The sequence below is a fragment of the Drosophila serrata genome, unplaced genomic scaffold (genome assembly GCF_035046125.1).
Source record: "Drosophila serrata isolate PLE 108 unplaced genomic scaffold, ASM3504612v1 contig_184, whole genome shotgun sequence".
Lineage (NCBI taxonomy): Eukaryota > Metazoa > Arthropoda > Insecta > Diptera > Drosophilidae > Drosophila > Drosophila serrata.
Genome location: NW_028257082.1, coordinates 6,688,104 through 6,715,396, shown reverse-complemented (window position 1 = coordinate 6,715,396; position 27,293 = coordinate 6,688,104). Strand labels below are relative to the sequence as shown.

The window sequence follows — 27,293 nt, the reverse complement described above, 5'->3', positions numbered from 1 at the left end:
ATCAGTGTCATCGATGGCTATCTCTCACTCTGAACTGGACTGATAACCATGGCGATAACGATACCGATTGCCGAGTTATATTGCATGTTACTTTGGACTTCTTGCGGAAAGGAAATCAGCTTTGGCTTCAGTTTCCATTTCCATTTCCATTTCCCTTTCCCCTCGCCTTGCACAACTTTGTGGGATCGGGCGTATGCGTAATAATATTGCGCATACGCCACATGGCGCCCCATCGATAAGAGCACCCCTGGTTATTGTTTATTGAATTTCGGTTTGTCATTGATTCAATTAATAATCCCAATGGGAATGAAAGTGGAACTGGGAATGGTTTGCTTTGGTAGCTGAAATTGCCACCGACTTCGATTCCACGGCCATTTCGCAATCGTAATGGCTCAATGAGTAATGGGAGATGGGAGGAATTGAATCGAAACGAAACGAATCAGCCCCCCCTCTGGAAAACGCATTTCTGATAAGATTAGGTTCGCATTTGTTCACTGGAAATTATTAATGAATTCCACCAGCAGTCAGCGAAATGCTGATGGTTCATTGCACAAGCATTCGCTTAAAAAAAACCTCCAAGTGGGTGGAGAGGAGAACTCTTCTTCAGCCCTGAAATTATGCAACCTTAGCGCCGATTGCCATAAAGAAAACTTTGCACAAAAACGGCGACACCGTAGACGTGGGCCAGGGCCTGTAATTTCTAGCATTTTAATTACGGCTGTTGCCACAACAATCATAATGGCTTTAGCTTTACTCACACCCTTTTCTAACCCTCCTCATCAGACTGGCGCAATTTTCACGCACGTGCTGCCGCCAAAAAATACAAAAAAACAAATGAAATAAAAAACCGGATACGGAAGCAGAGAGGTGCGCCTGCGTCCGAAAAGGTGTGCGTGTTTTTTCCCCTAGAAAACATAGCTACACATGTAAAATATTATTTGATTTGCATAATGAATGAAGACACCAAGCACACTGGCCAAGGGAAAGGATTACAGGAGTTTAAACTCAAATTAAATAAGAACAGGTGTCACTTAATGAGTTTACATGAGTTTAGAGACCACAAAAGATGCTCTTAACTGAAGTCTGAAAAAAGGGAAATGAAAAAGGGAATATTTTAATATTCAAGAATTTCTTATTACGTAAATAAATACAGAAAGAGGTAAAATATGTATCTGAATAGCAATGTTTCTGTTTTTATTTGCATATTTTATGTCCGTGAATAAGTCTGTTTAATTATAAACCTAGATACTTAAGCAATTACAATTAGGCAGTTAAAATCAAAAAATACATATTTCTTCAAATCTTTAGTTAAATAAATAAATAGTACATTTATTTCCATGCCTAATCCAAATTGACTTAAGCTCTACAACTAACCACAGAGCATCTTTTTAGTTATTTAATTTGCATATTAAATAAACTCACAATCAAAGAAAGAGAAGTGGTCTTCCTTTCGAATTATTTAATTTCCGTAATGAATGTGAATGAAAAGCACAAACTCAGCAGTGGACAGGCAAAATGGATTAAATGGATTAAATGGAGCCACCGGCTTACGCTCAACTCGAATGAATGTACAAACATATAGCAAAAAGGAAGGCATTACCACAAAAATTTCGGCTGTCAACAGAACCACAGGAAATCAACAAAAACCCGAGCAAAAAATAGGTTTCTAAAAAACACATTGGGGGGTGTGAGTGGCTCAGGACTGACTTCTCGTGTCGCTGGCAAATAAATAAACCCACAGCCAGGGTTCCCTGCTCCTGCTCCACATAAGCTCTGGCATTTGCATACGCATTCGCATACGGGATACGTACGGATTGGGGGCCAGGAGGAGGTGGTTCCCCGTAGGTGGTGGTGGCGCTATCCCAGTGGCATATCTTAACTACCCAACTTCAGTCTCTCTGGCCGACTAACTGTCTGCCTATTTGGGCCTTCGAGTTGAGTTGACAACGCAAACACATCAGCCATAACCATATCTCATTTGGGCTCATATCATAAATTCCTTGAGGCAGCACCGGCAGTGATGTGACGGAGATATGCGAGGGAACACTGTAGCCCTGTGTAGCCACTGTAGTTGTTGACTCTTTGCAATTCCATGGGGCACAATCTCATGGCGAACCATTTGCAGGCACGCACTAATTTTTTTGCCCCACCAACACCACCGTCTGCTTTTCTGCCTGATATTTTTCCCAGGTCTTTCATAAGCTTAGTTTGGGGCACGTTTCGCATTTTATGGTGATTCGTTTTATGGTATTTCTCTTTATTTAAATTTAAGTTTTATATGAATTTCAGGCATAAAACGGCGGCAAGGTTGGTTTTGACACCTTTTTCTCTAGACCATTTTACGGTCAACAATTGAAATCAACACGCTGTTGTCTCGTCTGTATCTGTATCTGTATCTGTGACTGTGTCTGCGTCTGTCGGATATGTATCTTTGCATTTGTATCTAAGCCTTTGTTTGCCCCGTCCCATAGTGTTTTTATTTTGTGCTGCGTTAGCGAGCAACTTGCCGAACTGGTTCTGATTCAGAAATTCATAACACAAACATAACACATCACAACATCCTACTTGGCTTGGCAACACCTTTAACTTAACTTGGCTTGGATCGGCGCTTTTGCCTTTTGCTTTCAGCTTCTTGGCTCAATATTTGGCAAACAGAACTTTTGTCGCCTGCTAAGACCCAAAAAAAAAAAACCGGTAACTTGGCTTACTCTATACTCTACTATTTAAATATGTTTTTACTCAATGATGTTGTCATTTGAGAGCTTGTTTGCGGTTCTCAGCTCGGTTTCGTTTTGTTTTGGCCACTTCCTGTGGCTCTTTAATTGGTTATTTCATTTCATTATTCAATTTGCTACTTAATACAATTACTTTGTGTCCACCATTCACCCGGAGCTGTTTCAGCCAGCTTATGTTACTCCAATTTACGCTAATTACCCAAGCAAATAATGGGGCTTCCGCATTGGAATCATGACAGTCTTTGGCAGTCTGCTTCCCCTGCCTTTATCTCTGGCTAATCTGGCCAGAATCCATGAATATAATAATACACTCGGAAAGCGCCCCCACACACCCGAAAAAAATACAACAGAGCCAAGAAAGCTGGCGGAATTCTCTTGCCTTGGCATAGTTTCTGCTGACTGCCGCAGTTTATTTCTATATAGCCTCAGAGCTCAAGATAAAGCCAGCCAGAGATTTACAACAACGGGGTCAGTGGGTGGTTGATACCCTCTCCATGTATACAGTAGAGTATGGAATAGTATATAGTTTAGTTTGTAACAAGTCATAAGAAGAAGGAAGCTCACAAAATGCCTACCGCGCATAAATGTGCTTTGCATTTCTACACCGTTTTACAATTGAGACTTTTGGCTCAGACTAGAACAATTTTCCATCAATTGATTGGACCTGACAGAGGAAATATACATAGGTAGTGAGCAGACATATAGATATATGTACCTATATGTAGTGCCTTGCCAGGCAATAAATCTATTGGGAGCAGCAGCGGTGGGCTTCGGCTGAGATAGCAGGGTTCGATAGACTCGTAAAATGTGAGGATACAAAGTGTACTTTTTTTGTATATTCTATGAATGGGGACACAAATGGACATAAAATATATATATATTTAAAAGTTGGGCCAATGAGACTAGGATTTTTAATAGAAATAATGGGAAAGCCTTTGCGAAAAACAACTAAAAATTAATGAAATGTACTTTAAAGGTACATACAAATCAACCTAATTAAACATTTATCTCTGGATATTTTTCTATTCAAATACATAGTTTTATATATAGATTAAAGAGTAGAAAGCATTCATTTCACTTCATTTTTCCTGTTGAACTATGCAATTAAACATTATTTACAAGTATTTCCCATCAATAACGCCACTCTAATCACAAGCAGATTGGCAAATACAGAATTTTAATTGGATTCTAAGCTTGATGTAGTTTTTGGCCCCCTCCTTCGTCAAGAGCTTCGAACACACACCTGTACTTCCCGCTCTTACACCTGTCATCGAGAGGATATCCGTAGTTGTTTTTGCACGTAGCTCCGGCTTCACTTCCATAAAAAGTTGAAATTGAGCTGAAAGCTGAAGCCAGAGAGGGGGGCACCAGGTAACAATTCCCCAATCGAAGTTTTATGGGTTAAATGTGAACTTTTATTGGCATTTATTATGGGCCAGGGGAGAACTTTACTTGTCAGCTGTGCCAGTGTGTAGGTAAATTTGATTGCATTTCACTCGATTAACCATCAAACTGGCGAAAAACAAACAAACAAGTGGAGTGGGCATTATTTACACAACCATTTCACTCTAATTGGACAACTGTGAGCTGCCACAAAAAAAAAGAAAGAAAGATAGACAACATTTGCATTTTGCAAATGGTAAACGCATAAAAATCTAGTCTGCAAAATGATGACAACGCACAGAAGTATCTATACGTACGTTTGTATCTATGCATCTGCGGGATACACAAGAGCGTGAATTTTGTGGTTTTCGTTATTGGGCCCACGGATCAGGCATATTTTTTTTGGGTGGTCGCGGTCATGCACATAGCCATAAAACATATTTTTCACAGATTTATGATTTGTTTATTTTGCGCTCTCATTTCCCGATATCTTTTTAGAGACAGGGGGAAAGAGACCAGTGAGGTAGCCAACTTGGCGACACATTTGCTGTCAGCAAAAGCAAAAATAAAAATAAATAAAAACCGCCGAAAGGAGACGCATTCTGCGAAGCTTCTTATGTTTTTATTTTGCGCCATCTTTTGCTTATTGGCATAAATGGACTTTTGTGGTGTGTAGTCGCTGAGTCTGCGGATCCGCCGGGGTTTTATGTTTAATTATAAATCCCGTTACTCAAGATATTTTCACAAAGGCGTAGCGGGGGGAAGAAAAAGGAGTTTTTTGCGATGCAGCTGCTGCTTCGTTTATGGGCAGCCAAGCAACGCGAACCGAACTCAGCCAGCCATCTCCATCAGTGACTCGTCATCGGTTGGGGGGTTCCCCTTTTGCTCCGGCTTCCTGATCCTGTCCCTGTACCCCCCTCTGTACACCCGCCTCTGTGCAACGACGTGCCCAAATTGCATTTGCATTCGAGTTATGTGCGCTAATTTCACGTTATGAAATTTTTATTTCGCACATTTGAACGTCGCATTTTCTTGCCTCGTTTTTCATCTGTGCAAGTGGGAAAACAAAAACTAAAGCATCACAGAGAAGAAAACTTGGTCAATTCGTGTATATATTTTCATATCGAAATGGGGTTTATATGTGTCAACATGATTCAAGATAGTATTTCTACAACATCAAACTTAAGCTTAATGGGGTCACTTAAGCAAGATATATCTTCTTGACTTGATTTGGTTTGCTTAATTGTATTATTTATATATTTATCGTTTACACAATCTATTTATATTTGAATGTTTATATCTCCCTTTTTTTGTCGCTGTGCATTCATTAAACTGCGGTCGCCTTAGGCCAACTCAAATTAGTTCTATTAAGAAATCATCTTTCATTGCTTTAACAATGGCGATATAGGCGAATTCCTTGGCCAGTTGAACTGGGGAATTGTTCTCTAATCTGGAAGATAGCGTTGGCATGTGGGTGACACTCCTCTTAGAGCCTATCCCCCTCCCTCGACACTCCGAAAAATCCCCCCTAGAAATGTGAGCAACTCTTTGTGTTTCAATCTGTGGGCGTTGAGTCTTGGATTTCACTTGCTGTGAAGAGTGCAAAGTAATCAGTGAACGGGGTCTGAAGAGCTGGAGAGGATCAGGGGAGGAGGAACTGCACCAGCAGTTGCAGTGCCCACTTGTGGGCCTCGAGTGTTGTTGGTAAAAGCGTTTTGTATCTGTCGGATACAATGGGCCATAAATCAGAAGAGTTCCACTTGCCGCTCAAGATTGCACTACTTTTGGTGTGTTTTGTGTTTGGGAAACTTGTGATATTTTTGATGGCGGAGAATGGATAATGGAGAATGGCGAAGGGATTCGTATTCCGATTTGGATTCGGATCCAGAAGCACTCATTTGCGGTGGTAATTGCACGCTCGCTGAGGCGTATCGTATGCTGCAGGTTTCCGTTCCGTTGTTCATTCAGGGGAAAATGGGAAGCCGGGAAAAGGCAGCAGAGGGCGAGGGGTGAGGAAAAGCGGGACAGTGGGAAAAGCGGGAATAGGCGGGAAAAGCGTAAAAAGGGGGAACGACCCGAAATAGCGGCACATCCAAATGCGGAACATGAAGCATAACAAGGGCGGCTGCACACTGAAATTAACTTTACAATATCAAATCTAGTTGAATTTTTGTACAAAAGAAGTTCATAAGATACTTTAAAAACTTTACTGTTTCAATTAAATACGATTTTATAATTAGTTTACATTGATTTATAAGCTTGTAGATACTTTATACCCTTGCAGAGGTTATTAAATTTTAGTCAGTGAAGGAGTCCGACCTTATAAATCATATATAACCATCTCAGGCAGAAAAAAAATCAGTACCGCATATAATTTTATAATAATCCATATATCTCCATGTTTGTTTTCTATTCAAATTCCATTTATATCAATCACTCTTTCAAGATACTTGCCAAAAGTAGGACAATATCTATATCTTATCGGGCCTTATCTGCCCATTAGAATGTATTTATAAAACAAATGAGGCATTAATTGTTCATATATAGTATATTTTCTATGAGGCCTTGGAACACATAAACCCAGTATCTATTAGATAAAAGCATAAAGAACCCAGACGAATCCCAATTATTCTCAGTGTTCTGGAGAGACAGGAACCAGGGGGAAATATGCACGGGTTGTACGTGTTGCAATTCAATAGATACAGTACGCCGCTGCTCCATATCCATCCTCCGTGCGGTGCAGATACACAGGCCCAGATACGGGATACAGATACAGATACAGAGGCCGCCGCCTCGTGCGTGAGAAGCTTCAAGTTGGTGCGTTTCGCTTCTTTCACGCTCTCACTGGCGGCAGAAAATGTTGGTAGTTTTGGAAAAACAGCAAGAAAACATGGAAAATACAGGCACTACAGAAGAAAAAAACGTGTTCTTTGTCACGCTTGGCCAGCAAGCACTCGTAAAAGTATCTCTATCTGTTGCTGCCGCCATGCTCCTGTGCTGTATGTCGTATGTGAGCCAAGTGCACGGCCCGAAAAGCCGAGAACTGTAACCAAATACAAGCCATTAGCACCGCCACAGCAAAAGCAAAAGAGAGACAGAGGCACCCTAAGAGTAACAGTTCCGTAATTACATCTGCATCCGTTCTGGCATTGTGGCCAAAAAAGCATAGGACGGGGGGTCACACACAGATTGAGGCCATGATTGATGGGCCCCTGTGTTGTGCTCTCGGTTCCGGCGGAGATCGCAGGGAGCACCTTATCAGTGGGTCCCCATTTCCATTCCCATTCCCATTCCCATGCTCCTTTGGCCCGCAGAGGCTTCTGCAAATTTCGTTCGCTTCCATCAAATTTACAGACCATAAATCTTTGCGGCTGCGGGTTGGACCACTAAGTGCCCAAGCACCTTGTAGGCCCTTTTGTCTTCGAGTCGAAATGGTTTAAGGAAGTTTTCACGGCATTTAATTAGAAATCCCATTAGGCTCGAAAACATCATTAAAAGTTGGCCAGCTCGCAAAAAAAAATACAGTCTATTTGTTAAAGTATTTAGTTTCTCGGGCAAGTAATTGTTAGCATGTTAATGGAATTTATTTTTAGCAACTAGACAAAGGTGTTGATTTGTATGTAAATGAAGAAAATATTGATTTGGACATTGTATTTACAAACACTTTGTTGAATTTAATGGTAATTACATATTTATTTATGTATAATTCATTACATAATTGATTGTTAATAAATGAAAGAGATAATCCGCTGGCATTAACTTCTCTTATTCAATTTAAAATGTTTAAAATCTCTTTTTAAATACAAGAAAATAAGGAATATATCAATACAACTTATTTTAATATTAAAATATTAACTTAAACAGAAATTCTACAAGTTCCCCCTTCAACAATAACGTACGTGACCCTGCCATCATTTGCTGTCCCCTAAATAGCTCATAAATTACCCATTTTAATGCATTTTTTGAGGGATCTTTATGGCATGTCCAATAAGTGCATTATTATTTTCTCAATTACGACACATTTCTGCTGATGCTGTAACTTCTCGTAAGCCAAACCCTGAAAAAATCCAATTCGATGCGACTTGTTGGGCAGCAAATGCTTTGAATTTGTCACTCGACACGTCAATTATATAAATCGCTCCCCTCTCTATTATTTCGATACCAAAAACCGAAAATGAATTTGAAAATAATGTGTGAATTTCTCCTTGGCTCGTTTCAGCTCCCCCAAAAAGCAAACCGATGAGACTGTCAACATGGCCAAGTGAATGAAAATATGAAGAAAATCCATCCATATTTCGTATTTCGTGGAGCTCTGGGAAAAGTGTTTTGAAAAGTGTGTGCTGGTGCGTGTGTGGAAATGCTTGATCGCAGCTGAGGATTATTGATTCCGTCGAATTACGGATTGCACAATCCGTTCGAATAAAAATAAAAAATAAACCCAACATCGAATAACGTAAAAGGCCAAACGCAATATATACATATATATATATAGAAAAATAAATCTTCGGCAAACAGTTGCAGCTGCCTACTTAGGCTAATTGATTTTCATTTCGGTTTCTGTTTTTAACATTTGTTTGTTAGCTGACTTGTTTGTTTGTTTCTTTGCTTGCAATGAGGCGTTCAAAAGCTGCCAATCACAACAACAACAAGAAAATCTTCAACAACATTTACAACAACAGTTACAACAACTCACCAAATGAACAGAAAAAACAGGCAAAAAACCAACAAGCACAAGTACATGAAGCTGAAGCTACGCGACAATTGCGTTTGCGCTTTTCCCTGTTTTTTTAATTAATTTTAAGTGTCGCCGGTATTTTGTTGGCCCTTTTGCGATAGGGGAAAAAAGCACAGAGAGAGAGAGAGCGAGGGAGAGAGAGTGTGAGGAAATCCTCCGGAAATCGGCAATTTAATTTACAATACAACATTAGTACGGGACATAAAAACGGATAAAGGCGAGCAGCAAAAGGAGCACCGAAAATGTTTGCCGGAATTAGGAAGCGACTGGCACGCAAGTAAGTCACCATGAAAAACTCCCTCCTACACCTAGAATAAGATGTCTATAAAGCTAAGAACTTGGATATATCATTATTTAACGTTAATTTTAAATATAAGAAGTGCTTTACTTGGAGTTTAGTCACTTATCTATCGATTATGGGTATGGCTTTAAGAGTCTAATGAATGTTTATATATCTTTATCAATGAATAAATAGGTTTTATTCGTTAATGATGTATGTTCTGCTTATTTAATATCACTGAATTTATAGATAATTAGCTAATATTTAGTTTACCAAAAACACCTCCGTTTATTGACCGAAATATATCAATAAAGTTAACTTAATTTTAAACATTATAATGAAAAGGTTAAGATGATATAACTACTTAATGTAAAGAAGATTTAAAAAAGCTAAACAAGAATTTATATTTTCAATATTTTCAAATGTAAAGGTATTGATTTTAAATCAATAAACATTAAAGTTTTTAAGCTCTCGTATATAACAGCTAAAATATATTTATTTATTAGCTGTAACTTAATTTTTATATAAATTATTTTACTTTGTTATGATACCTTACAAGCCTTATATCTCACTGAAAATCGCACAAATCTTAAAAACTTAATCTTGAAACACTACTTTCTTTTCAATTTCATACTCAAACCTTTTTTCTCTCTGTGTAAACCACCCCCTCTTTGCCCCCGCGGCGACGATTATGTCCAGCAGCAGCAGCTTTTATGTGTTTCCTTCCACTTTATCAATGCTGTCCTTTCTTATTCGTCTTGCTTGCTCCTTGGACCTGGAGACTCCTTCCTCATTCCTCGCCTTGGCCATGCCCCAATTCCTTCGTTAATGACTTTCGCGATAAAGGTCATTGGTCGCCCAAAGGGTGGGGGACCCAAGTCGTGAGGGAGTTGCCTTTTCAATTTGCAAAAATCGCTGACAAAACTGGGAGGGTATCGCGTACCAAAGGAAAATAAATATACACAAAAAAAAGGGAACGTTGCAATGGCAAAACTTACTTTTGTATAATTAATTTTTCTGGCGACTTACAATCCCCCACGACTCACTGCTCTCCAGCTCACTGAAGGCCATGATTTTGCCTGAGCAAACTCCGAGATCTATTCAGTCATCAGTCATCGTCGTCATTATTATAATGATTTTGCTTTTTGTGTTTTTTTTTTCGTTGCGTTAAATGAGCCAATTAGTTTAAAATCTTTATTATTAGCTGATTGCTGATGGCGGCTGCCATCTGGGACCGGTTTCGTTTGGCCGAAAGCGAAAATTGAATTATGCTCCAATGGCTGTGATTCCAAATCGAAGTTCGAGCTGAGTTTACCCCGGCGGTCATTACATCTCCGAAAATTAACAGTCGGAGCAATCAAAAAGCCATCTGCCAAATTATTTTCGTGGGAAAAGCAAATCGCCATGAGAAAAGCAATGAAAGTTTCCGCCAAAAAGAAAAAAAAACTATTAAAGTTTCGTCTAATAGGAAAATGGGAAATCATCGAGAAAACTTTAAAAAGTTATGGGGAGCAATTTGTCTTTTGAAAGTGACTCTGGGGGAATTCTTTAGCTGAGTCATAGAGCATAGTAGTAATTATTAACCCAATTTTTGATTTTATTTACAGAAAAGAGCATACCTTAAAATAGTAAATAATAACCCCATTTTGAATTTTGATTTTATAGAAAACAAACCTAACTTTGACCTAATTGGTTGTCGTTTGGGTCGAATTTGATGAACAAAATAATTAAAATGAGATCAGTTATAGAAAGAAATCGATTATTTTGGATTGTAAAATCATGTCTTATTAAAAATATATTTATTTAATGCTATCTTTGGTTAGTTAAGTTGATTTTTATAAGGGAAATAGGGCAGCAAACATATTTTAAACTCTTAAAACCTATTAAACCACGTCTGGAGTTCTTTACATTGATAAATTATTGCTAAAGAAACTTCTCATATACTTTAAAACTATATATTTATAGTCTAGTTATATTATATTTACTATATTTTAAAATGTCCCTTGAAACTTTGTGATACTTTTCCGTAGAGTCAATGGGTACAATGTTTGTAAAGGAATCTTCAAATATATGTTTATAATATATATTTATATATCACTTAGTAAATATTTTTCAAAATGTCAATCCAAAAACCTTGAGATACTTTTTCCTGCAGTCACTGGAACTAAGAGTATCTAAGCAGGGCACATATACACATGAATCCATTGAGAACATGTTGCCCCCCATCTCTGGTGGCCTCTATTTACAAGTCATGATGTGCTAATTATTACAGAAAAGTGCAGTCGAATGCCTTTTAGCACTTAACGGTGACACGCCTCCGAATGGGGGGCGGCTTCTGATGATGATAACTAATGCCCCAAACACATCAGCGAGCACCCATGGAACCCAGGTGCTAAAAACACCTGTGCAAATAGAAACCCAAAAAGCCCAAAGCACCTTGTAGGTGGAACTCTCGCATTTACATACTATATATGGTTAAGAGCCTGTGTTTCTTTTTTCGGTCTTTTTCGGTTGGTTCCGAAAAACCTTTAAGATCTTGTGTTGTTCCGAGGCCCACACACACGCTTAGAGAAAAACGCCTGCTATGCCTTTTTCTCCCTCCAATTTCCCGCTTTTCCTCCTTTCCTCCTCTTCTCCTCTCCTCATCGACGTCGTAACATGGCAATCAAGCGCGACTAAAGCTAAAAATAATTACACGAAAGACATAACACACTTTATTAAGCACTAAACATTTGATGTGCTGGGGGGATGTGGGCCCCGAAAGTCGAATAAAGCCAAGTGCAGCTGCATGAAGAGCACTTAAAAAATAATATTTAAATATAAAAGAAGAGCTGCAACGACTTGATTTCTTTGTTTAAGAAAAAATGTTTAAAAGTGAGAGGCAGCAGTGTGAATTTTACCGGCAATTAACATTTAAAACATGTCTTGATTTTTTGATTGAAATGGATTTCAATTTCCTATTTTGAAATGTTATAATGAGAATGTATTTCTGTTGACAGATTTCTATGAATTAAGAAATAGTTTAAGGCTTCTCATCTTGATTTGCTTAAATTTCTGATTTAAACTTAATGTTTGTATCTTATTCTTAAATGTACCAAGAGACTTTTGTTATAATATTTGATATTTAGTTCTGATAAGTTTCTTTCTCTGTAAACCCAAGATCTAAAGAGTACAATGATGAATTCTCACGAACCTACATAAAACCTAAAAGTCATGGAGATGAATGTCTAAGAGCAGGAGAAACATTAGTGTTTCTTAAAACTTGCAACCATTGGATGCCTAATTATGATTGATACGGGATACATACCACATACAACCCACAGCACTAACACTATCTGAAGAATATACGACGAAATATATCCGCCGGCAGTTTCTTCATACATTCGTTCTCAATTTCGCCCTGTTCCAAACCATTGTTTTCCGGCTTTTGCCTACAGATTCAGATTCAGATCCAGCTATATGTGTGTGTGTTATATCAAATGTATCTCTTACATCTCTCGACGCGGGGCATGTGCCTTGGTTTTTATGGGTTAAAGTTAAGGGAAATGTGGTGCAACAAAGCGTGAGGCCCTGGGAACTTACAGTTATGTAGGCTATGTACTTTTCCAGCTTAGATTACACACAAAGGAAAACGAGAAAACGAATAAAATGGAAATTAAACCGAGGGCTGCCGTTGCTCTCTGCTGGCAATTAGCGGAAATACAAAACTCAAACTTTTCGTAATGCCAAAACAATTTACACAACGTCCATTGCGAGGGCTGTTATCAAATTATATTTGCTAGTGATCAAGGGGGAGTTTTACCATCGTCTCGCTTTTAATATGTTGCCAAGTGATGGACCTTTGGCATTGCAACCCCCCGTGTTGTTGGCACTAACAAACGACTCCACTTGGCCATATCCCCACTCCATTCTAGAGAAGACTATAACGCCCACCACCGCGTATGCCAAGAGCAAAGAAAAGCATTCATTGCACACACAAAAGAAAATGCCATTTTATGCATTTGAAGTGCGTCTGCCTCCGCTATCTGGCATCTCTGGCATGCTCTCCAACTGGAGGTTATATAGTACTCCACACTCTTGGATATATCAGTGCCTGGGTCTGTTTGTGATGGGCGTCCCGCACTCCTCCTCCTCCCCCGCGTGTGTCACAAAAACTGAAGTGTCAATTCCATCATAAGCCAAAGTGGCGCACATATCGCATAACGCATCTCATTCCATCGCTCAGGGAAAGGGGACAGGCGGAGGATGACGATGACGACTGGAAACTGGGACCGGGAACCAAGAAAAGGAGAAAAATTATTGAACAATTTCACAATAACACAAATGGAGAGAGGGAGAAAAGAAAGCAGAAGAATTACAATTGCACTTTGAGATGTCACACATGTCCAAGTTCACAACGAATCCCGAATGCCCTGGGCCTCATCAGTAACTTGATAGTTATTTTCTTGGTTCTGCCATAACAAATAGATATTTATGAAGCAATTTAAAAGCTAAACAGAGAAAGAGCATCTTATATATCAAGTACTTGGGTATGTTCATTGCCCACCTCATTAATATTCATTAAAAATAGATTCGCTAGAAAGCGCTCCTCAAAAACGTAGATTATAGTTATTTTAATAGCTTTATTAATATTTCCCTAACGTTTATTTTCACGACATGCAGTCAGTCAGTTACCAATTTGCATAACAACACGTTTGCATCATGAGCTTGTTGTATTTTTATATTATTAATTTGCCACCTTGGCATCTATATTTTTGCTATAAATCAAAACTAATTTGGCTTGGCCAAAACGCTTAGCTTTTGATGTATGTTAAAGATTAATATTTTGCCATAACTTGAAGCATTTTATGAGGCAACAAGAGCAACAAGTAGTATTAGCAAAGATTGCAAAATAATCAAGTAAAAACACTCTTTCCTGTACATCGATCACTTTTGGTGGAGGGAGCACAGCTCCAGTGAACTTCAGTGAAATTAATAAAAACATCTGAGAGAAGGAGGCACAGCACCCCTTGATGGTGGTATGGCATTTGACAGCAGACATGCCGCCACAAAAGATATAGCGACAGATTCAATTCTCGCAGATCCAGTCTTGGCGGCATTTTCACTTTGGGTGCGACAACTGCAGCGGCGCGGAGTGTCGTGATAATGATGAATACCTTTTTAATGAGCGGCTGACACATGCAGATGCACAAGGCAAAGTTGGCCAGCGATTTATCATTGGGAAATGTGGAGAGGAGGGATTGGCTTTGGGGAACTGGAACTGAAACTGGAACTGGAACAGGAGCTGTAGCTGGAGTGGAGCTCTGGCTCTGGCTCTGGGCCCCATTCCCTGATGCGTGGCATGACCCTAACCTACCCCTAGTTCAGCTCCGTTGATTGCCAACTATTGTGCGTTCAATTCCGTTATTGGGCTTTGACATGCAGAGTTCGCTGGCTTGGAAAAGTCAGTGCCACCGGCGAGACACGCAGGCACTGAGAAAAATAATAACAGAAACAAAGAAAGGAACTAACTTTGGAAATCGAAAGATTATAAACCATTATATATAGAAATAAAAAGCTACTATAATATGTTATTAATATAAGTAGTATTTCCCAACTTCACACATTTTAAATGTATTTCCATAGCTCTAAATCCAGTACTTAATGAAGCAAGTAATTTCCCCTTTACTTCTTTTACAATAATCTCTAAATACTAGTATCTATTACATACAATTTCCTACTTTATCTATCTAGCTTCCCCATTGTTTTCTGTGTACCCTTTTACTTACATGTGTATACACACAAGAGTCTAATGAAATATATATTCCCGTGCATAGTTTTCCCTATTTGCCACTGTTCCTCCAACTCCCCAAGCTCAACATTTTGCAGCTGACCGTACTTGCTTTCTAATTAAAAGTTTGCCCTTAACGCTCGCTTTAAACGCAATCCAGGTCTTTTTTGGGTTTGGTCGCCTTGGGTGGGGCACTGTGGTTCACTGGCACCCCAAAATAAAACCCCACCCAACCGAACCCCCTTCTGGCCTTTAACAAACTCCCCATTTTACAACTATGCGCCATTGTTGTTTGGCCACCGAAAATGTTTGTTGATAAACAGAATTTATATGTGGGTATGTGTGTTTATGACCCGACCTGGCATTCGTTATAGGCGACAGGTGCCTGGAGCCAAAAAAGCGTTATCTGGCCAACGGATATGGCCTATTGAGCCAGTGTTTATGGGTCATTAGGGTGCGTGGAGTGGAGCGGAGTGGAGTGGAGTGAGGCAAAACATATTTTGGCAATAGAGGAGCCACCTCTTTGGCCGCATTTTCGTGTCCCCCCTAATTAACATGCCATTGTCCTTGAAGTGAGAGCACGTTAGCGATCGCTTCCGCTTTGGTCAAGTGCCAATCAGAAATCTGCATGCAAAGCACTCGAGAGTTTGAGGAGCGGCCTCGGTTAAAGCGTTACATGCAAATTACTTTCTAAACCAACGGCTGCACCTTGACGGCTTCCTTAGGCAGGGAGATATAGGCAATGTACAGAGAGAAAATCAAAGGTATACCAGGGATCAATCAATCAGGAATCAAGTTTATTCTAAGTAACAAGTTTTTCGCTTTAAAAGATGTGAGGAATCAAATATGAGAGTACCAAGAACATTGTATTAAATACTTTTTATTTTTCTTTTATATTCCAATTCAAGTATGTCATCTTAAGAATTATATGTTCCCTTGAGGTATCTTTGAGCCTTTAAAAACAACTTCTGACAAGTTAATCACTTAAAAATCTTTCTTCAAATAAGAATCTACAAATTAAGACACAAGAAACACCTCAATCGCTATCCCCTAGACTCCAAGTATTGCTTCTATAACATGTGTGTTACCTCGCAATTCTCTCTCTCTATATATAGACTTAAATTGAAATCCCCAAAGCTCCTTAATTTGGCGAGTGTTTGGAAATGCAAATGCAATGGCCAACCAATCGGCTCGCGTCTGTCAATCAACGCTGGTCCCCAGGTGTTTGGCCAGGTAAATGCGCAGCAAGTGTCCACTTGACTTCCGTTTCGTGTTGGTTTTTGGTTTTAGTTGCTCCTTGGTCCCCGGTTACCGGGAATCAAACGTGACGCATACCCATCGTCACTGGATGGCTCTAATCTATAGTATTTGCATGGAAGCCGTTTGGCCCTTTGTTTATATTTGCATAAATACTTGTATTTACACACGGACAAAACGGCAATGGTGCATATGGCTGTGGCTTTTGGCTTTCGGCATTCAGCTTTCGACGCCTCTTGGCCATTCAGTCGTACAATTTCGAATTGACAATTGTGCGGGCTCCAACAATACGGCCTATAAGCTGGCTTAAATGTATCCATGGCGGCTTCCCAATCCCTGTCCCCAGTCCCAAGTGCGATCTCATTTCGAGTCGGCAACATGGCACTCAATTATGTCGTCGTAATTTCCTGCTCGACACAATTATACGATGCTTATCGCCAGTCGGTTTTTTAACCATATTCGGTCTTGGTGTCTTGGCTCACATGAAGTATTATAGTATATTATTGAAGCGCATATAATAAATCTCCGAGCCGCGACTTGTCGTCAAATTATGCAAATATCCAGTGTGGGCTCAGAGCAGGCAGTATCAGTGGATCGGAAAGCGAATCCAGATGTGGGTCATCGGCGTATCGATAACATCAACGCGTCGTCGTCGTCGTCATCGTCTCAGTTGGGATATATGAGAGGCAGCAACTACTCGCATTTCTCATCACGCCTACGAGTTATTTTTTTTGGAGCAGAGCTCTGGGAAACAATGCATTAACTACTTAGCTGGGCCCTAAGCCTCACACACTCACGTATTCAGATGCAGATGCATCCACTTTTTGGCCTCTTGTTTGACTTTGCCCAACACCATGGGCCCCGCACTGACAGAATAAACACAAGCTGGGAAATGGCAGTGATGGCAAAGGCTTAAAAGGTAGCTAAAATGTTTGAAGATACAATATAAAAGAAGGTAATTATTATACACTAGGTTCTACCTGTATTTGGTTCCGGTTCCAAGACCACATATAAAGATATAGAAGAGAGAAGTCTCTCTGATTGTACATTCCTTTTAGGAAGAGATACAAAGATACTCTCCCGTTCGCTACTGCTTGTAAGTTGCAGGCAAGGCTAGCAAGAGGGAAAGAGACATGGCACAACTTTTAATTTAATTTCCAATAACATAATGCTGATATTAACTAAAAGAAGATCAATTTCCAAAGCTTAGTCAGGTTATCTACTCTTCATAACCATGAAATATCACTATCTGCAATATATGTATCCAGATCTAGCTAAAAAAAAAAGAGAAAAAGCCAATGCAGACACCCCTGCCTGAATAAAGACCCCATTCTGGGGTAAACAGACATAGAGTGACACGCCTATTTGGGTTATGTGTAGCTGGATTTGTTTCAACTCTGCGAAATGGGTTACATGCAATGTAAGGCAATGCGATGCTATAACATATATGATGCTATACGAGGCGAGGGCCCTTTGGCGAGCAAACAAACACAAAGAAGTGGCAGAATGTGCAGCCGGGCGTGGAGTGCACTAAGCGCGGATTTATAACGGAAGCTTAGCCCGCTCGCCGACTCATGAATAAATTAACAAGAGCGGGGAGAATCAACACGAGAACATATGTATGCATAAATGTTTGTACATATATGTACATATAGTGCATTCATATAACGGTGAAGTTATAGAGAGAACACTAGGACTCACACGCCGCCCCCCACAGGCACTTTGTTTTTCCAACTTCTTGCCATAAAAAGCCATGCGAGACACTGGCGATTAAAATCGATCTTAGGGCTCATAAATTATGCAATTTAGCAAAGCAAAAGAACTTGACTGCAAATGGAGAACTCTCTGAGAGTTCTGGTAGACAGACAGTAGCACACCATAAGATCCCAGAAGATTGGAGTATTGGAATAAACGAAAACTTTACCAACAAAAACATAATTGGAGTTGAAATGCCTTGAAATCTGTGTTGCTTTGAAACCAGCTTTGAAAAAGGTTCTGAACAAGTAGGAAAACCCCACATAAATATTAAAAATCAGAATTTCCCAGCTCACTATTTAATTAATCTTAGTGACAAACATTGCATTGCACAACTCATTGCATGAATTTAAAATTAAAATATTTAAGGGTAAAGGAAGTTCGCCTGCAGAATTCATTACTGCAAAAACTTTTTTATAGAGTACAGTACATATTTTAAACTGAACTTTAATTATTTAACTACATATAAACTCTAGTAATTAAACATTATTATCTCTACTTATGCCTGACAGAGTGGGTTACGGAATCTCGACTCAAAGTGTAGACCCCGCTTGGAGGAGGAGGCTGCAGCAACTTCATCTGCGTGTGGTCACTATATGTTTTCAGTTTCCGATCCAGCTTCAGTTTTAGTTTCTGTTATTTTGTTGTTTTTGATTCCAGCCCACGCCCATGTCAGTGGGCACCCACAACGGCGGAGTGGAGCTCTGGCAGTTGGACATTCGGACAGTTGGACAGCTGGGCGGCTCAACTTTAACTTCGATTTTCAATATTCATGACAGGGAATGGGGGCGGCACAAGGGGAGCAATGCCTGAGAATGGGGGAGAGCCATGAGCTACGAATGTATGGCAATCGAAAATTATGGCAATTACTGCAGAGAACTGTAAATTATTTGCTCTGGCGACCTCATTGTCAACAGACAAACACACCGCACACACACCTAGAGTGTGTGTAAATATTCCCACATGCACTTTGCATTCGCTGTTTAATAATTCAGTGTGCTTAATGCAAATTAAGCGTTTAGCTGCCATCAGTAGGCAGTGAAGTATTATGGCTTAAATTGGTCGATAGTTTAGATTATTTTTTGTGATGAATTTTGAAATATGATGCTGCCTTAAATGATATTATTTTAGATATGTATCTAAAAAGACACATAAATCTGCAAAGACTTAAAATTTCAAGTCCCAGAACAGCTTAAAGATACTCTCCTCTTTAATTTTAAACCAAATACTTCTATTTGTTATAAATAGTTATTTATAGCTCTGATTTTCTGGCCTATTAAATTATTAAATAACTTAATTTATATGTGATTTCATAAATATAAAAGCCTTGATAAAATTTCTTACTATAAAACCTCAATTTTCGATAATTAAGATATTGATATTATAAACTTTAGTTTCCGTGCGGATTGTAGCAACCTTATTGCTTTTTAAGAATACCTACAGATTTATAGATTTTCTCGAAGTGATTCTCTGATTAAATGTTTCAGAAATGGTCAACAAATTACCAATCAGGGGGGTCACTCATCACCGAGGAATCCGCTTAAGCTTATGGGGCTCTTATCTCGAAATTCCGAGAGCACAATTATGCGTCTTGGCTTATCGGTGGCAGCCACAGTCCCCAATTACAACATTCGCGTAATTATGCCCCGGCAAATCGCTCTTAAAAAGACGGAAGGGACAGAGATTCTTTGGGAATATCAAGGGGAAGGAAAATCGGGGAGAGTAAGCCCCTTATGCGGCTTACTTGTAGGTCGTATAAAGCGGAACGACGCGACGGCTACTTGCTTTATTTTATTTACTTTTTATACGCATTTGTGCAATATTTATTTTTATGCCAACTGCAATGGCCAGTGATAAGCGCTCTGGCCTGGCGAATGAGGATGGGGATGAGGATGAGGATGGGGACAGAGCCGTCCGGCGATGTGAAGGAACGGCGACAGCGGAAATTTATGGTCATCGCATAAAACGCATAATCAGTAAACGAATGTGCCACAAAGGCAGAAAAAGAACAAGAGAGAAGAGGCACTGGACACTGGACACTGGACATTGGGGATCCGGGTTTGGGGGCACTGAAAATTGGAGTTGGAGCTGGAGTTGGAGGGATTGGAGGTTTAACCAAATGGGAATGGTTATAGTCATAGTAGCCATGCTGGAAACAATTCCCTTGTGGCTCCATCATTCGCACATTCGATGGAAATGCAAATTCAAGCAAAACGTGTGCCTAACTTATGGCTTCTGTTTGGATACACTGAGAGATAAGGTTATTGGTAGTGGAGTTTTAAGGAATTTAAGGTAGTAAAGTAATAGAAAAATTACTTAAAACTTAGCTCAAAATATGGGTTACTTATATATCTTCATTCCTTAATTGCTAGATTACCTCAAATGTTTGAATAAACAGAGAGATACGATTTTAGTATTTTGATTTGAATTATTGGTATCTCTATCCTTTGATTACTATTTTCCTTCAAAATCGTTTCCTTTTTGGGATCTAAAATTATTCACAGTACCCATTATGCACACATTAGCTGAATGAGATGAGTCAGTGCTAAATTGGTCTCTCTGAAAGTGCATCGATTGCACTCTGCACCTTTGCTCCACCAGAGGCACTATTTCACTGTCAATCGATGTGATGGCATCGGGATAGAGGGGTATCGGGGTATACATAGAAATTGGCATCACAGAGCGTGAAACAGGCGGCGGGCCACGTTAATTAAAGCCCTGTAATGTCATTAGCTGGCCTTTTGACTCCGCCAATGATGGCACTGGCACTCGTCTGGCTAATTAGGTTTGCATCTAATGCAAGACCAAGACTGGCAGCTGGAAACTGGGAGCTGGCGGCCAAGAGCTGCTGATTCACTGACACGCGATGTGATGCGATCCAAATAGCTGGCGTCTCTCTCACTTAATTACCAGCTGCCAATGGCCAGCTTGATAACAGTTAAATTGATTTTGATTGCTTTATTCGATGCCTATAAATCAAAGACGGATGGAAATTCTACGAAGCGGCACGTGGGCAGCGTCTTGAAGAAACGATACCCAGCGATATGGAGACTCTAGCTCTAACTCTAACTCGATATATCTATATATATCTGTATATATGGATATATCCCTGCTGACCACTGCCCACTTGGCCGGTGTCAACGTCAAACACGAAACGAAACATTTTGTGCGATTAGCTTGTAAGATTGTTTGCAGCTTTTTTTATTTTGTGGCCATTTATTCAACTCAACTCAAGACGGCAACTGCAACTCGATAGTTAGAGTGAGTAAAACTGGATTGCAGCTGGACCGGGCCAAGAGCTAAAAGCCAAAAGGGTGAGAGGGGTACACAGCAAGAAATCGAAAAAGTCTAGAAGTCTAGATTATTCTCATTCATAATATGAAAAGTAAGGCTTATCATGTCTTCAATATCTATAAAATATGTTACATATTAATTAAAGGTAAAATATTGTTTCATTGGTAAAGAAAATAAGATGTGTTTCCTACTAAATAAGTAATTAAATCTCTACCATTTGCAAATATTCAAATATAAAATACAATTATCACTTCAATGAAATTTCCTGTACCTTCAAGACCTCTTAAAAACATCCTCTTAACTTCAAAGTATAAACATTTTCTCCAAGTGCCTCACTTGGCTTAGATGTGAACGTAGACAAGCTGGCAAGCCGAAAAGCATTTTGGCCTCATGGTGATTTTTTTTTTTGTTGCCTGTTTTTATTTTCTAGCCAGTGTTTGCCCACTCGAATGCCTCCGAGTGGCAATTTTATCGAATTATTTGCACTTAGCTGCAAATTCAATTGGAAATAACGAGCGACTTTTCGTTGTTAGCAATGGGATGCTGAGGATACTTATGCTCTAAGTTTGGCCACAACTAACCAGAGTTGTCCCCCAAAGCCTCCCCCTTCTTCGAAAAGACACAGCAGGTGATTCCAGGCAATGCACTTTGCACACTCTTGGATTTTGGCTCAACAAATGCAATTGATATCTCTGTCACAGTCTTTTTGGGTCGCGTCAAAAGTAGCCTCAAGGTGGTAACCCCCATCAATTGAAGTTAACTGGCATATAGTAAACATGGGTTAACAGGCTTGCAGGTTACGAGAAAAGTACTGTGAGAAATAATTCTAAGAAATGTTGAATAAAGAGAGAGATCTATGTATCTGCAGCTGCTGTATCTTATTCCCCTGACCTATCAATTAACTTATATTTCCCCCGGTGTATTTCCCCTTGCAATTATCTCCTGAGATCACATTTTTTATGACCTGAATTTTCCTTGCTCTGTATTTACAATTTTACTTGCTGTGTGGATATTTCTGCATTGTGCAACTCATTGGCACTTGCTGTATATTTATTTTATTTTATTTTTTGTGTTAAGTCTCAACGATAAGAAATAGCAACTACAGCCAAAGGAAATATTTTGACACTTCTTTATGGGGCAACGCCGGGAAATATGTCAGCAATGCAATGGCGATATGGCGATATGGAAACCACTTTGTAGCCACTGCCCACCGTACATGGTTGGGCAATTCCCAGCTATGCTTGAAATTCGACACCCAAGGCCGAAATGGAAAACCGATCTTGATTTTCCCTTCCCTTACCTTCTTTGCAGGCAAAACGAGAAGGACTGCGATGAGGATGACAAGGACGATGTGCACGATGCAATGCCGCCGCCACCGAATTACATACAAATATCCCAGGGCAGGATACAGCTGGTGCATCAGCCCCGAACTCCCGTGGAATCGGAGGTGGGGACTCTGTCCCTGGAGCGGCATGGCAGCTCAAGCTTTGGCTCTGGCTCAGGATCCGGATCGGGATCTGGTTCTGGATCTGGTGGCTGTGATAAGGTGAGCTAAGTTTGGTATTATTATTAGCTTCAGTCCCGGTATTTGGTAACTCCCCGGCACGTAGCGCTTTTTGGGGTAGAGAGGGTGAGAGAGAAAGACCTCCATCCCAATTACAGACAATCAAACCGAAATCAAATCATAGTCATAGACCCTGTATATATATAGTCATAACCCCCTCATCTTGCCGGCAACTAACCTTCGGCTTTTGTGGTGTTTTGTGAGCAACGGCGGCGGGTTAACCCAATTTTTGCAGGGGAAAGCTGAGAAAGAGCAGCGCGTTTTCCTTTTGGTTGGCGTGTGGAGAATTTTTCCCAAAGTGCGGCCTCATGCAAACGAAACTCTTGGCGAAGCAAACACCTTTGAACTCGGCCTGTGAGCCACTTGAACTCGTTAACGTGCCATTTGAGACACATCGCAGTGGCGTTCCAGAGATTGATGGAGCTGGCAGTCGGGCCAAATGCCCCCTTGACATGCGAATCCATCCCCACAACCGGGTCTCGGGTCACGCCAACTGTGGGGGAGCACATCTTCCAGCATGTATTCCCGGGATTTTCCTCCCAATTTCCCCACCAATGTCAGTCTAATTGATCGCGTATAAATGCTGACAATTACCTGGACCCCTGTATTTCCCAGGGATCATGCTGTTGTGATCCCATATGCTTGCTTCACTGAATCTCGGACTAGCATTCTCGCTGATGCTGATGCTGCTACTCACGTCCCGACTTCCGTGACGTTTTAATAGCACTAAGTATGGCGCATGCGCGGCCGATGGAGTTGATTTATGGCCGGAGCAGGCAGCTGCCAGGTCGGATGCTCCATAAGCGGCTGCAAATGAGCCAGGCCAGCCGCCAAGCAGCAGGCGTTCCACAGCTTTGAGCCGGGAACTTGGTAACTTCTCCATGTAAATGGTCGGCTTTCCCAGAATCCCATCCAGAAGTCACGGCTGCCGCTAATTGAACCCACGAATCCGCTGCCTCAACGCTGCGTGTCTCGATTACCAAGGTCCAGACTTGGGACCATGTCTACGTCTATTCCTCATCCTCCAGCTGCCAGACACCCACTCGCAGCAAATTTGCCAAATGGCATCTCGATTATTTGTGCGCACACAAAAGCTGCAGCTGATGCACTGCATCCATTGCTGTCATCGGAACCCAGTCACGTTCTCTCTCTCCATAAGTTGCAGTTGCAGTTGCAGTTGCCGCTGTGCTCTGATGTTGCTGCTGCTGCGACTGCTGCTGTTGCGACTGCTGCTGTTGCAACTGTGCAATTTCGCACTGGCGACGAGTGATTGAGGAGAGTTCAACGAACCGCCAGCTATTTATTTGCTGTGTTTGCTCAGACTTCTGCCCCTGGACCCTCCGTTTGCCTCTATCCCTCTGTCAGCTTCTGGCTCGGATTCCCCGATTCTTCGATTCTCCGATTCTGCTGCACATGCGCACAGTTTCGCCAGCTGGAATGGAGCTCTATGGGCTGGCATTGTTGTCGCCGTCACCGTCTCCATTTCATTGCCTGCATTAGCATATGGATATGTGTATATACCTAGGCGCTGCTATATTTGTTTACACAGAAAAATATCTTGGTAAGGAGTATAAATATTGATCAGAAATGGGAAAGAAATAATGCCAAGAAAGCATAAATTCTAAGATTTCCTTTAAGAACAAAGGATATTATAGGGAGGAATTATGACACTTTAAAGATTGATTATATGAAATCTCCTATAATTTCCAAGTTATACTTTCCCTCAGTGTCTACCTGACAGCTCCACCTTGGAGACTGGATTATTTCCTGCCACAAATCATGGCATTCATTCTCGCTTTTAGTTAGCCAACTCCACGACTCTTTTTGGCCATTCATAATCGCGTACTGGGATCGTAATCTTTATAAATTCTCTCTCGTTAAGGCAGAACAACAAAAATCAATTTGTCTATTGCGCAAAATGGTCGAAACAAAAGACACAAAAAAAAACAAGCTTCAAAAGACAAGGCAACCCATTTTCCTCGAGCTATAAAAATTATTTTTACAACTTCCACAACTAATATTAAGTGTTTAACAAAACAGAAGAATCCAAAAAAGCAAACTGCTGTTTTACGAGCACGGCGGCGTCACAATAGTTGTTTTTTCTGTATTTTGTTTTTTGATTTCTTATGTCTGTTGGCCATTTTTGTGTAAGGAGGGGAAAAACTTGGAAATTGCCATTTCCATTTCCTGCCCACGCCACCTCCCGGACACCCTGATGTCTCCATGTCATTTTGGTATATATATATATATAGCGTACATATGTATATAGCATATATGTAAGTGGGGCCACCGATCCACAGATCCACATTGAAGACCGGACTCTGGGTTTTTCTTTTCGATTTCATCGCCACAAAACTCCACATTTGTGTGCCACGGTTCTTGTGGCATGTCAGCCTTGCTCTCTCGGTGAATTATTGGCCATGCACACCTGCAACAGGGGCCCCCTGTACCTGTCCCACCTGGCACCTGCCCCAGACCTTCTCCTCATCGCGTGCGGATTAAGTTGAAACTCATTGTGTGTTTTTTTTTTATTTGGTTCGAATGCCATGTTGCATTCACTTGGAATATCGGGATTGTGCCCAAAAAGAGTTCAATGATTTGCTTTTTACACCTCAAATCTGTTTTCGGTGCGGTGACAAGATCGTAAATTAGCTTCAATTGATTTTCATTTTTATACCTGTGCAAGGGTATTATAATTTTATTCAGATGCTTGTAACGCTGTGAAGGAGTCATTTCCGACCCTATAGATCATATATATTCTTGATCAGCATCAACAGCCGAGTCAATACAGCTATATCTGATAAAATTTAATTTTTTTATAAAATTTTCAAAAATTTCTAAAAATTATATTGTCCTGAAATTTTAAAATGAGTATGCAAATTTAGTTACAGCTTTAATTTAATTGGGGGAACAAATGCATTACTAGCAGAGCTTATTTAAGACCAAGACCTAATTTCTCCTATTGTATATAATTCATGGTTAACCAGGAGTATTGCATTGACCAGGTGATAATTTTGGAGTCGAAGGGCACTCACGATCACTACCAATATCACTATTACTATAGATGTAAACAGTGGGGAGGCCACGGACAGACTGAGGCCGGCGCAACAGCAGTGCCTCTATTTATAGTTCCCGAGTAAAGAGAGCAGAGAAAGTGAGAGTGAGAGCGGGAGAGAAAGAGAACTCCCCCCTAGCGATAGGCAGAGAAACACATACAGAGAGTTACACAGAGAAAGTGAGACTCAGAGAAATGGAGAGAGTGGCTAAGCTGTTAATGCTGATCAGTAATATATATACTTTAAATGGTATTAAAAGATTTAAATATTTATTGCAAATAGAGGTAAAATGCTTTCTCATTCAATATCACATTTACTCTAAATGGTATTCTATTGATAACCTGGTTTAATTTCACACAATAAAATGCTTCAATTTGTAGTGGGAAAAACTATATCTTCCTCTTAAACATTTTACCAACATATTCTCAAATTTAAAACCAGAAAATAACCCTTTTTCGGCAGCACTTTGTCTTCGCTTACAGCCATGCACACATCCACTTACACCCACAACACACACACATCACACACACAAATTCATTGGTTCACTGGCCACATAAACACAATAAAAAAATATATACAGAAATAAATAAATAAATAGAAACTCATACATGCACATTTTGAGCTAGCTTTAACTTTTCGTTTTCGGGCATTTAGCCATAGCATTTAGCCTCCTTGCGCTGCTTGCTGAGTTTTTGGTTTTTCTGTTTTGTTGTCTTGCAGGATTTGTTGGAGAAGCGGATGATTGAAGTTGAAGGCGCTCTGCTGCGTTTGCAGGAGGAGTTCCAGAAAGTGAGTACTACTCCTACGGAAATGTATCTATCTCGTCTCGAATCTTGTCCCCTCCCCCCTGTCGCCAGCCTGTGCTGGGATGTTGTTATTACCCGGCCCGGACATTGCTCTCGAAATGAACTTTGAGTTTAATGTCGCCGGAGCTGGGTTTTTGGGGCCCTTTCCCGTTCCCAGTTCCCATTTCCCATTCTCCAAGCATTTTAATTTCCTGTGCGGTCAGCGTGTGAGAGATTTGGTCCGGGGTGGGGCTCTGGGTCTGGACCTGGACTTGGACCTGGATATGGATGGACATGGACATGGGGGTCATTAATCGTGTTCAGTCGTTTGCGCTCAGTGCGGTTTATGCGGTCAGGCGGGCTGTGGGGAACAAGGTCGCCTGGCCGGGCAATTAAAAGTTACAAGCTCAAATTACAGGCACAAACATATACGAATACGAAATATATATATACGAGCTTTGTAACAACGTCAAATTATCCGGCCAAAGGAGCTGCAATTACAATCTCTGTAATGAAAATATAACCTAAAACAACAACAGTCTGCAACCAGCATCAGATTTTCAGAAAATTAAATGCATGGAGAGTTGTAATTAAAACACATCACTTAATTAAAGCCCTTGGAGAAGTTAATTTAAATACCAAGCTTTAATTTAAGATATTTACTGAGATCACACGAGTT

At 40.3% G+C, this 27,293-nt stretch overlaps 2 protein-coding genes across 5 annotated transcripts in view; one reads left to right on the top strand and one right to left on the bottom strand.

The window, feature by feature from the left end:
• LOC110177620 (uncharacterized) overlaps window positions 1–27,293 on the top strand; it is a 43,603-nt gene that overhangs the window by 1,616 nt on the left and 14,694 nt on the right. For all 4 annotated transcript variants that reach the window (XM_020944429.2, XM_086828557.1, XM_086828559.1 and 1 more), the window contains 3 exons: window positions 8,338–9,130; window positions 22,521–22,755; window positions 26,550–26,618. In XM_020944429.2, the coding sequence (XP_020800088.2) occupies window positions 9,096–9,130; window positions 22,521–22,755; window positions 26,550–26,618 (339 nt within the window). In that variant the 5' untranslated portion in view covers window positions 8,338–9,095. The remainder of the gene's footprint in view (window positions 1–8,337; window positions 9,131–22,520; window positions 22,756–26,549; window positions 26,619–27,293) is intronic.
• Nup188 (nuclear pore complex protein Nup188) overlaps window positions 1–27,293 on the bottom strand; it is a 57,901-nt gene that overhangs the window by 29,461 nt on the left and 1,147 nt on the right. The gene's annotated exons all lie outside the window — the stretch shown is intronic.